We start from the raw sequence: 12641 nt of genomic DNA on the forward strand, positions 1-12641 counted from the left end.
ATAAGCAATTAAACCGGTGCATTAACTGAGGGGGTGTGTAGCATTTGGATCCTCATGTGTGTATTATGTGTGAATGTCTTTATAGCTGTGGGGGAACTCTGGGAAGGGTTTGAAACAGCAAAACGCTTACCTTGCGTAGCCTTTCATGGTTGCTTTATGCAGCTTATTCAGCAAGAAGAGCATGGGAGGAGTCGATTTATATATGTATTGTTGCGAATTCACGCCCGCCGGTGTGCGGACGGCCACGTAACTCGAATTGTGGCACGTCGCCCACCGGACGGACAATTCTGTCGTGACCCTCTCGGAACAACGCCGGGAGCTAGTCACGGGTGGGGGTTTAACTCCACCATGACCATGCCAATTGTCCACCCGCGCAGGATAGAGTTGATCGCCAAATTCGATCTTCCCAAGTACCTGCGCGGATGGTCGACCGGGCGATCGTACCACGCCACAGGCCGACTCCGGACACGAACCGTTTAAGCGGTCAGTTCCGTGCTACAGTGACAACCGAGCGGTGTTTTCGTCGGCTTCGACGGTTCCGATTAATTACCGGGCATTTTAAACCCACTACGAACCCCTTATGTGATGCAGGATGGAGAGTCAAACAAAGGGAAGGACGCAGAGAAACGGGGAACAAGTTCACACAAGCTCTTTATTCACACAGACACAGACACAAAGTAAGCACGTATATTACAGTTACAATAAAAATGCACATATAACAGTTAAAACAAAAGAAACAATGCAGAGCTACAACCGAATATGCGTACACACGGCAACACTTAAACAGTTCTACTTGTCGGACAGGCGCCTCCCACAGTCATTTATACAAAAAGCAAAGGAAGGAAAAGAAAGAAAGAAGTCGCGACTTCCCTTTTATGGCTGGCGAGTTTCTCTCCCATGACCGACAGTGTGGTCGCGCCTGGCCCCGACCGCTCTCGCAGCCGGCGAACCCTCTCCGGCACTCCCCGTCCGGACGCGCAGGTCCACCTCACAACGGGCGCTGCCGCGTCTCCCGTCCGTGCCTTTGTGACAGGGCCGCTCGCCAAGGCGCGGGCGCAGGACCTCTTCCTGAAGACCAACTCTCCACAAAAACCAACCGAAGACCAACCAGACCACCAGCCAGGACGAAAAGAAAGAGGCGGAAGAGAAAGCTCTCAAGAGGAAGAGGCTCAAGAGGAAGCGGCTCAAGAGCGCCCCGCCCGTGTCCGTCTTTTATAGCGCCGGGCTCCGCCCTTCGCCCTGCCCCGTTCTCGGCTCCACCTTCCTTCGAGAGGGTTCCCAAAAAGGGCGTTCCCTCACGCTTTCCCTCCACCCCACGCGGGGGCTGGGGGAGTCAGTTTTTGGCTCTGGGCCAGAGAATTATTCCCCCAAAATGAGACCCCTCCTTCACATGACCTCTGACCTTTGACCTGCACCGCCCCTCCTCCACTCCAAAGCGCGGGGAAGTCAAACGGAAGAAACAGGCGGGGAAATCTGCACATCCTCGCAGTTCCCTCCTTGGCGCCTTTGTTTGCCGTTCGGAAGCGGACGTAGTGGCGAAGATATAGTAGCGTAGATGGTGGAGGTGGTTGCAGTGTGGTTGGCGCTGTGATGGGGATGGCGTGGTTGTTGAAATGTTGTGTGTTTGAAATAAAAGATAGAAAAAGAAAAACAACTGACTCAAAGTGTCGCAGCCCGGATGGATCACATAAATTCCCTCTATACAATAGGTTTGGGCTAACTACACATGTACCTATGAAGATATCTCACCAGTGGGCCTTTATGGTGTAATGCGAATTTTCACAGCCATAACACTACCCCCTCCCCTTTTTACAGACTCGTCCCGAGTCGTCAAATTCTCGTGTGCCATCATGTATAGCTCTCCCCTAGTACGTTTTACCTTCGGATCCCTGAGTGCGACATTCATGGTATTCGTGTCCCCAAAATAAATAACCTGAGGGCTGAGTAACTAACTAAACAAACCCACTCACTCAGACGACTTTCATAAAATTGCCGGCGCTAAGACACACATGCCGGGGGCGCACTCATATCCAATACATCTTAACCTTAACTTACAAATCTTACACTAAACCATGGCCCAGGATCAATGGACTCTGCAAAGAGAAAAGCAGTTAGCAGAGAGCCAGGCTGCTTGCATGCAGTCTCTGGCTCAGCAATGCAGGTGACAGGGAACGTGGCCGGCTGCTCACACGCAGTCCAAGGCCTCCCCCTTTTAAACGGGCGCAGCGAACAATGGCGCATGGGCTGCGCAAATGCAGTCTCCTGGCGCGGCTGCGTACAGGGTAGTTCCTGCAGCATAGTGAACGGTGCGGACTCAAGCCGACACAAACAAGGAACGGTGGATGGATGGTTGGATACAACACGGTGCACGGGCCACCATTGCAGGCCCATGTTGTAGCTGCCAACAGGGCAGTTCTTGCAGCTTGCAAACTGTTGCGACGATCCTGGCGCACATGGCAATGAACAAGGGGCGGGGGAAATCAAAACAGAACGGTGGGCAAAATGAATGTGGGCAGTAGGCATGGCATGGCAAAAGGCAGGCAGGCAAGTCATGGCATGACAAGGCCGCTGAAGCAAACACAGCTGGCAGATGGGCTGGTCGGCACAGGCCTTGAAGCACAGCTGCAGACGATCCGGCCGGTACAGGCCTCGCAGCAAACAGCCAGCCGATGAAGTGGGCCGACACAGGCCTTGCAGTAAAACACAGCCGGCAGATGAAATTGGCCGGCCCCTTGCCTTGATCTGGAGGTTCGTGGAGGGAGTGTGGTGGTGCTGGCCACTCGGAAGGCGGGCTTGGACCTACCCTACGGTCTCCCTCCCAACCTATCGCCTTTGCCTGTCACTGTACCTACCCACTCCCTTAATTTGTCAAAAACCAATTTAGCCCCAACTTATTTTTTTGTTGTTTTTATTTTTACTTCCCCCTATAAATCGTCCCCTCACCCCCTTTACTGTCTCTGTTTGGCTAACCTATCGTCCCCGAGCCTACTCCCAACCCCTACGTTCCCTTCCCGGAGGGGAATAGGGGAGAGCTAGCGTCCTGTGTCAAGGCCCAACGCAGCCTCAGGATGGCTTCCCCAGACTTCAGCGATCTTTAACCCAAAGTGGGTCCAGTGGTCCACAACGAGAGCGAAGGGATGGATGGTGCGGAGGGGTACACTTCCTAATCTACCCTAACCATTAACCTTTAAACTAACCCGGGGCTTGCAAAAAGTGCCTCTCGCTTAAGCTATCGGTTCTAACAACCCAGATTCCCGTTGCCTGTGTTGGTGTCCTTACAATTTCGGGCCTCGCACCCCAATTTTCTCTCCGTGCCCTCACACGGTTTCATGGCTGGGACGCGTGGCTCTCTTGGCAGGCACTACCCTCTGCCGATTCTCCGACGATGGCACCCCTGGGCACTACACTGCCTCCGAGCCTACCAGCTCCCTAAACACTGGGGAGTGCCCTCCCTGGCGACTCCCCTGAAACACTCACGTGGCAGGCTGGCTTCCCGGACCCCTTTCCGAGGGTCACCCGTGCCCACAACACTGCCCACGCGGCTAATGGTGCCCCAGGCCCCCGCACCATGCTGGCGCACCCGTGCCCACTACGCTATCCCGGCCCCCCATGGGCCCTTGGCCTACCATGGCTGACGAGCCCAGTGCCTGGGGTACCCACTCAGTGATACTCACCTTGCGCAGCCACGCTCCCAGCCCATCAACAGGGCTCCTGCACCCCTCCAAACGGGTTTCGAGCCTACTTTCCCACCAACAACAAAACGACTTCCATTTTTGTTAATTTGACTACCCCAGCTAACTCACTTTACACTAAACCCGGGGTCCCTTGGGCGAGAGTCACTCCTCCCCCCAATCACTCATCGCACCATGCATTCCAAATTTGCTCCATACACACAGGCCCGCTGGCCTCACTCACTCAACAAGTACACTTTCACTCCTCTTCTCACACATCGCCGAACTCTGCCATCCTTCTGACTAAATCCCCGATCTAACTCGTGCTCCAACATCATCCCTTAAACTACAGCACGTTCCATTTAACCTACGCAGCTAAGCTACGTCCCCTCTACACACTCAAAAGTCGTGACTGTCTCCAAATATTATTTCCCATTTTTCCAACCTAAATCTCATCTAAATCCCTCTACCTAATCCATTCCACGGGCCCCATGAGGACTTACCCCTGCCCCATTAAGCCGGTCTCACTATGCTAACCCTTCCCCCAAGCTAGTGTCATCCTGTGCCCTGGACCAAGGGATCTTCCACCCCTGCCCAGGGAATCTTGTTCACCCGAAAGCGAGGCTTGCTTTTTTTATTGCGCAGCACCAGCGCGGAAACTCGCAACCTGCGCACCAGCACGGCAATTCACAGCCGCGCACCTTTGGCGTGACGTCATGGCAGCTGTTCGCGTCCCTCGTCCCTCTTGGACGGCACCATCCGGCAGGAATTCACCCTCCTGCCAGATTCCAACCACACGTGCCATGACACCACACTGCGCACTAAAAAAAAAACCAAGCCTCGTTCCTCAAGGGGTTCCCCACGTGAACACATGTGCTCTGCCCCTTTGGAGCTTCACACACCCGCCCGCGTGGAGAACCCATCCGGTCCAAATTCGAAATCCTGCCTGAACTTTGTCCGTCGCGAGATCAGCAACATTCACCACGGGCATTTCCGGACCGGGCTTCACTCCCGCAAGCGAGCACGTGGCGGCCTCGTGCGTTGCACAGCACGGACCTCGCGCTCGCTGCTGGGTGAACCCTGCGCAGTCCCCAAAATATCTACGGCCGCTACCCGGCCCTTGTCTCTCTGTCGCCATTCAACCAACGCACACCTGCGTGTTACGACGCTCACTCTCCATTCCATCACACTCACCCCGGGAGACGCGGCTGCATGTTCACACATGCCCACCGTCATCTCCCTCACATACCGCTCTCTCACACACACGGTCTCCTTCACACGGACCATACCACTCACACACGCGGTGACACTCACGCGCGGTGTCTCACTCATACACGGGCTTCCACTCACACCCGGAGTGCTGGGAGGCATGCACTCCGGAACACTCGTGACCACACCACTCACACGGGGGCGCACTCACACCTTGCACCACACACACCGGGACAACACTCGTAACCACACACACCGGGACATTCACGCTGGGGACTCGCGCTACCACAAGGGGTTCTGGGGTCTCTATACCCCGCAAGCTCCTCGTGCACCCGTTCGCAGAACTCCTTCCCTCGACCTCGCAAAGCAAGACCGAACCCACCTGGTCGTGATCAGCTTCAAGGGGGCAAACTCCCTCCCCTCGTTCCTGGAGGAGGCTATCCAGCTGCTCGCACCGGGTCACGACACATTCCCCGAGCTCCCCCTCATCGTCCTCCACTAACTCTGTGTGTGTGCTCATCTTCAACCCCGTCTTCTTCGTATAGTCTCTCCTTTTCCGTTCCCATCTCCCATGTCTCCACTATTTTTATTTCCTTTGTCGTCACCTCGTGTCTCGTCTCCGTCACCCCATTTAGTTTTTCCCTCTCGGTCACCGTCACTTTTCCCGTCACTTCCACGCTTCTCGCCCAACACATCCCCCGAATTATTTCCTCCTCACCCGCCTCCCTTGCGGGCCTGACAACCGTTGCACTCCCTCCCAACTCGTTCGCTCCAACACGTGGCGTCGCCATTTTGAGCTCCCCTGTTATTGCCAACATTCTCGCCGTGCCCGCCTGCAGGTTTCAGCCCATGTTCTGCATCTCACCCCGCATTTCCTTCATTCCATTTTTTATTTCACCCTTCAATTGTTGCGCATTAGTTTTCATTTCGTTATTTATTCCTTCCATTTTGAGTGCGTTTCCAACGATTTTCGCATTCATGCCTTTTATTTCGTTTTTCATTTGTTGCGCATTCGTTTTCACTTCATTTATGGCTTGCAAAATCATTTCGAGTGCACTCGGCTGAGCCGATTCGGCACGGATCGGGGGGTTTTGGTGGAGAGGGGGAGGGGAGGTGTCATACGCCGCGGCCTCCGCTGCGCCCATTTCGGGCTCTGGGTTCAGTTGGGGGGAAAATTGTTCCTGCATCACAACGAGAATGTCCTGCATGGGGATTTCATCCTGGACCATGGATTCTACACATTCTAAATCCATATCTACCCCCGCTCCCGCCCGCCTTGAGACTCCATCTTATTTCTCCTAAGGGGTGAATTTTAATTGCTCGTAATTTGGAGGGAATCGGGGGTCGCTCCTCTCACCCCTGAACCGATTTCCCGTGAATTTAGCTTGGAGGCGGGGCGGATTCGAATCCCACTCCCGGACACCAGCGTTGCGAATTCGCGCCCGCCGGCGTGCGGACGGCTACGTAACTCGAATCGCAGCACGTCGCCCACTGGACGGACAATTCTGTCGTGACCCTCTCAGAACAACGCCGGGAGCTAGTCATGGGTGGGGGTTTAACCCCACCACAACCGTGCCAATTGCCCACTCGTGCAGGATAGGGTTGCTCGCCAAATTCGATCTACCTAAGTACCTGCGCAGATGGTCGACCGGGCGATCGTACCACGCCACAGGCCGACTCCGGACACGAACCGCTTAAGCGGTCCGTTCCGTGCTACAGTGATAACCGAGTGGTGTTATCGTCGGCCTCGACGGTTCCAATTAATTAACGGCCGTTTTAAACCCACTATGAACCCCTTACGTGATGCAGGATGGAGAGTCAAACAAAGGGAAGGACGCAGCGAAACGGGGAACAAGTTCACACAAGCTCTTTATTCACACAGACACAGACACAAAGTAAGCACGTATATTACAGTCACAATAAAAATGCACATATAACAGTTAAAACAAAAGAAACAATGCAGAGCTACAACCGAATACGCGTACACACGGCAACACTAAAACAGTTCTACTTGTCGGACAGGCGCATCCCACAGTCATTTATACAAAAAACAAAGGAAGGAAAACAAAGAAAGAAGTCGCGACTTCCCTTTTATGGCTGGTGAGTTCCTCTCCCGCGACCGTCAGCGTGGTCGCGCATGGCCCCGACCTCTCTCGCGGCCGGCGAACCCTCTCCGGCACTCCCCGTCTGGACGTGCAGGTCCACCTCGCAACGGGCGCTGCCGCGTCTCCCGTCCGTGCCTTCGTGACAGGGCCGCTTGCCAAGGCGCGGGCGCAGGACCTCTTCCCGAAGACCAACTCTCCACAAAAACCAACCGAAGACTAACCAGACCACCAGCCAAGACGAAGAGGAAAAGGCAGAAGAGGAAGTGCTCAAGAGGAAGAGGCTCAAGAGGAAGCGGCTCAAGAGGAAGAGGCTCAAGAGGAAGAGGCTCAAGAGGAAGAGGGTCAAGAGGAAGAGGCTCAAGAGCGCCCCGCCCGTGTCCATCTTTTATAGCGCCGGGCTCCGCCCTTCGCCCCGCCTCATTCTCGGCTCCACCTTCCTTCGAGAGGGTTCCCGAAAAGGGCGTTCCCTCACGCTTTCCCTCCACCCCGCCCCGTGCGGGAGCCGGGGGAGTCAGTTTTTGGTTCTGGGCCAGAGAATTATTCCCCCAAAACGAGACCCCTCCTTCACATGACCTCTGACCTTTGACCTGCATTGCCCTTCCTCCACTCCAAAGCGCGGGGAAGTCAAACGGAAGAAACAGGCGGGGAAACCTGCGCATCCTCGCTGTTCCCTCCTTGGCGCCTTTGTTTGCCGTTCGGAAGCGGACGTAGTGGCGAAGATATAGTAGCGTAGATGGTGGAGGTGGCGTGGTTGCAGTGTGGTTGGCGCTGTGATGGGGATGGCGTGGTTGTTGAAATGTTGTGTGTTTGAAATAAAATATAGAAAAAGAAAAACGACAGACTCAAAGCGTCGCAGACCGGATGGATCACATAAATCCCCTCTATACAACGGGTTTGGGCTAACTACACATGTACCTATGAAGATATCTCACCTGAGGGCCCCTTTATGGTGTAATGCGAATTTCCACAGCCATAACAGTATGTATGTATCCAGTATTTGTTCATATTCTGAGTGCATCCTTCTGTTTATGGAATGCTGTAGATTTCACTGAACTATACATTAAAGTAAAATTCAAGTTATTTCACACTGTAGATTTCCATCGTGTCACGACATGCAGGTCATTCACTCGAGGACCACCATTTTGGAGGAGATGCAAAACTAACAAAAGAAGGTACAACAATGATCATTGGTGTATTGTTGTTCAGCGCGTGGTGATGACTTCTAAATTTGTTTTAAACTATTTTGCGTTTAATGAATTCAGTCTTGCCTCCAGCCCTTTTCCTCGTTAATGATGGACAGCCGACATATTGGATGTGTAATGATGTCACAATGAAATCAACAATCCACTGTATATCGAGGTAAAATTAATGTTCATAATCTTTTAAGATGTGATTGCTCCAAATATAACACAATTCAAGTGTTAAAACTCTCGGCTATAGACTATGTAAGCATGCGTAATACACGATTGTCCTTTTTTTTTTCTCTCTAATCTATTTTGTCTTCCTCGCTGCTACCCCCAACCAATCACCTTATACGACACAGATCAACACCAATGCATTGATGACCTCAACCCATATAATGAGCACCAGATGTGTGCAGGACCAAAAAAGGCATAGCTCACCTTGCTGAGTGGAAATCCAAAAACCTCTTCGAAATAGGCTGGCTGGCTGATGAGCAGCAGGTAGAAAGTCCAACTTCGGCAAAAATTCGCCACGATGATGGCGTAAACGGGCATGGACGTGAAAAACTTTTTCCATGGGGTTTTAAATTTCTGCAAAATATTTCCATTGAACTCTTGGTTATGGCTTTCATCATTGAGCTCATCTGTTAGCACTTGCTCAGTCACTTGTGCCTGATATACAGTACGTTAAAACGAAAATGCCTCCGTGTCCTTTCGTCGATCTAAATTACAAGTTGAATGTCTGTTGTGTCCAAATTCCACTTTCCCCGACTTCACCACTTTTCCTCCAATTTATTAAAGCAACCCTTCAATGTTGATAACCAGAGTGGTAACCCCATTCACTTGTGCCTGATATCTTATAAAAGGAGAATGTCTATACATTCTTCTGCCTGTGCAAATTGCAAGCGGTATGCTTGGCCTGTTGAAATTGCCAGCAAGCTTGTCCGAATGCCACTTTCCCTGTATCAGTCGAGTCAAGAGTGGACCATCTTTCCTCCCATTATAAAATCGACCTTTCCATGTTGACAACCTCCAAAAACGGTGAGCTACCAATGGGAAATCTGAAAAAGAATTCATAACTGCAATTGTATTTCATCACCAAAATTAGCATGATGATTATTGTGAAATAATTGAAACAGTGTTGCTTTTAAAGTTAAATATGTACTCAAGATTAGGTCTATGCATGCATAGTTGCATACATACATAAAGATCATCGACTCGTATGATAAAGCACGTGACTATGACTATGAGTGAGATTTTCTACCAATTGATTTGAACACAGCAGTGTGCGGTTGTAATTGTGATATGAGAGTAACAGACAAGGACAGACAATGCCATCAGTGAAAACAACTAAACAAGCAGACTTTCCACCACCAGGCTATTTCTGGAAACCATTTTTCAGGCCTGATGATGGGTGTGCTGAAGAAGCCTGGTGGAAGAAACCATGTTCGTGCCCCGAGTTGTGGTTATAGTGTCCATGTGTTAATGACAGAAATGATACCCGGTCCAAATAACGATTACGGTGGCAAAATTTGGAAAAAGTTGCAATATACTCCTCCATTATACCACAGTATCTTTAATACTCGCTGACGACGTCCATCAATGCGAGATGCGCTTGTTGTAATGCACGTGAATCCTCAAATAGTTGTTGAATTCTGCTCTCTGAATGAGTTCAAACACGGTACTACTCACCGCGGTCACACTGATCAAGCGTCCTGATTCACCGATACTCTTCTCAATGTACGTGCGTTCTTCCTCTGTAATGGTCGGGTGTTTGGCTGGGCTTTCGAAAGCCAAGAGCAGCCAGAAGAAGAACCAACAAATTCCAAGCGTGCCTGCAGTCACAATGGGATTAGGGAGTCTATCTATGTATTACATATGAAAATATGTCAGAATTCTTCACCTGCACTACCTCACCCCAATGCACATGTGCGCGCGCGCGCACACACACATGGCAAAACAGCCCATATGTTATCCCATTGTATCTACAATCTATTTCCTAACGTCATATCACAAGTATTGTTACTTTTATTGCACCAACTATGCACTTTGACCTTTACAACAGTTCCTGCAGAAGTACACTTATTACACTAAGGAACTTTGGCACAAGATGCCATTTGGCCCATCATGCCTGTTCTGCACCAACCCAGACATAATCTCCCATCCACCTAAATACAAGCTACGTACCATGCACAAAAAAAATATATATATATATATATATATTAAAAAAAAAATCGAATGTTACTTGCAATAATAATTCAAGAAGGGCTTCTTTGAGAGTGCAAAGCAGCCAGAACAACCAAAAAGGGATGAGTATAGGACCTGATGAAAGCCAATTTCTTGATGAAATGTGAGATTGAGAGAAATCATAATTTATTTGACATTTCACCAAAATAAAGTGTTCTCATTCAATGAAACATAATATGGAATGAAGAGACAGAGAGAGACAGAGAGACAGAGAGACAGAGAGAGACAGAGAGACAGAGAGACAGAGAGACAGAGAGACAGAGAGAGACAGAGAGACAGAGAGAGACAGAGAGAGACAGAGAGAGACAGAGAGACAGAGAGACAGAGAGACAGAGAGACAGAGAGACAGAGAGACAGAGAGACAGAGAGACAGAGAGACAGAGAGACAGAGAGACAGAGAGACAGAGAGACAGAGAGACAGAGAGACAGAGAGACAGAGAGAGAGAGAGAGAGAGAGAGAGAGAGAGAGAGAGAGAGAGAGAGAGAGAGAGAGAGAGAGAGAGAGAGACAGACAGTGAGAGACAGAGACAGAGAGAGACACAGAGAGAGACACAGAGAGAGACACAGAGAGAGACACATTGAGAAAGACTTGCACTCTTACCGTACACATAGAACACACATTGCCAGCCTGCATATTGGACCAAAATCCCAGCCATAGGCATTGCCACCACAGCACCGGCATATGAACCTGCCAGAGAAATGAGATTTTCCATTGAATTATTTATTGAGTAAGTTAATAGAAATATAAACAAGTTGGTGGTACAGAAAAAAATTTCACGTTTGTTGACTCCTCTGCATCCTTTATTGGGCTGGGTGGATATCTCAGAGATAGTCCACTTTCCAAAGAACAAATCCCTAACCCCACTGTAAACTTCCACTCTGATGATTTTCAGGCAGGATGTTATATCAATGAGTGGCCATCCTCAGCACAGATGTTAGGCTGGATTTCTCATCTGCTTGCATTGCTGGTAGACTTTAAAGATCCCACTGTGCCTTTTGTAAAGATTTAGGCCATTGTGTGACAGTACCCTGGCCAAATCATAAATTGTGCCAATAGATGGCGAGTGAGTCACCCCCACACCCCCCCCCCCCCAATGGCAAGTCGTGTGGACCAAATGTTTATGCCGTGTAATCCACGGTCGCAGACATTAATTATTCGACATATGGACCGTCATTAGCACACACCACAGCTCTCAAGTGTTCAGATTTATTCCAGCTTGCTTTGCGAACCTTGCTTTGTGAACACACCTTAAATTCATCAGCTTGCAGGTTGATATACAGTAAAACGAGTACTTATTAAAAGCTACATGACAACATAAAGACACATCGATGTTTGCTGATGCTTCTTAAAGAGCATATCATGGCACAAGCATTTTATCACTTTTCTAATCCCGAATGAATAGGAGGCAAGTTGTCGTCAGCACCATGGACGACTTTCAAATTCCTGCCCTGACTTCCTGAGTCAGAGTGGCAACCCTACCATGATTGTAGCCTCGTAACTGTGTTAGCACACCAACATGGCGATGATGATGACGATGATTCCCAAATCAGACCTTGTCCGTTAAGATGTGACAAAATCATTTGGGCACACAAACATGAAATATTCACCATATTCTCCATCGTATTGTAAAATTATCATCTGAATATTCATCCTACAGATACAATAGTTGTATATGACTCAGCAAATTGCATTCTCCTGGACAGGAAGCATTTTCAACCTCCATCACTTCCTTTGTAACAATCTTCATCAGTGAGTGCTATTTGTTTTGTACGAGAAACCTTTTGTTTATTGTGTACTCGTTTTTATTCCAAACAAAAATGAACTTCACCAAAAAATAATTGCCATTTGGTTTATACACTGACTTACAGAGTCCTATATTTATTATGCCATCATATACAGCTGATGTTTCTGGCCATTCCCCTCCCAACCAGTGTGACCACTCCTCATTTTCATAAATGCCAAGGTGAGCCAATGAAAAAAACCAAGAATTCACAAGGTTTCGGAAAAACGATGATAATAGAAAACCTATGCGCTAAGAAAATCTATAGAAAACCAAGACGCCAAGGTGAACAACGAATAGCCAAGATCTTGTGAAAAAAGCCAAGGAGTGGTCACACTGCTCCCAACGTGCCCCCTTCAATCCTCAACTCTCCTCATCTTCGTCACATCTCTCAAATATCTTTCCTTTCCTCACTCCACCCTTCTCTCTTCTATCACCCACCAACCC

The 12641-nt window shown here is 49.7% G+C and overlaps 1 protein-coding gene across 2 annotated transcripts in view; it reads right to left on the minus strand.

The window, feature by feature from the left end:
• Positions 1-12641, minus strand: part of LOC147025805 (vesicular glutamate transporter 1-like) — a 77247-nt gene that overhangs the window by 42013 nt on the left and 22593 nt on the right. For both annotated transcript variants that reach the window (XM_085880641.1, XM_085880642.1), the window contains exons 6-8: positions 11015-11101; positions 9859-10001; positions 8608-8757 (exon numbers count right to left, since the gene is read on the minus strand). In XM_085880641.1, coding sequence (XP_085736767.1) covers positions 8608-8757; positions 9859-10001; positions 11015-11101 — 380 coding nt within the window. The remainder of the gene's footprint in view (positions 1-8607; positions 8758-9858; positions 10002-11014; positions 11102-12641) is intronic.

This window comes from Eptatretus burgeri, chromosome 5, assembly GCF_056783735.1.
Source record: "Eptatretus burgeri isolate ZD-2024b chromosome 5, Ebu_testis_v1, whole genome shotgun sequence".
NCBI lineage: Eukaryota > Metazoa > Chordata > Myxini > Myxiniformes > Myxinidae > Eptatretus > Eptatretus burgeri.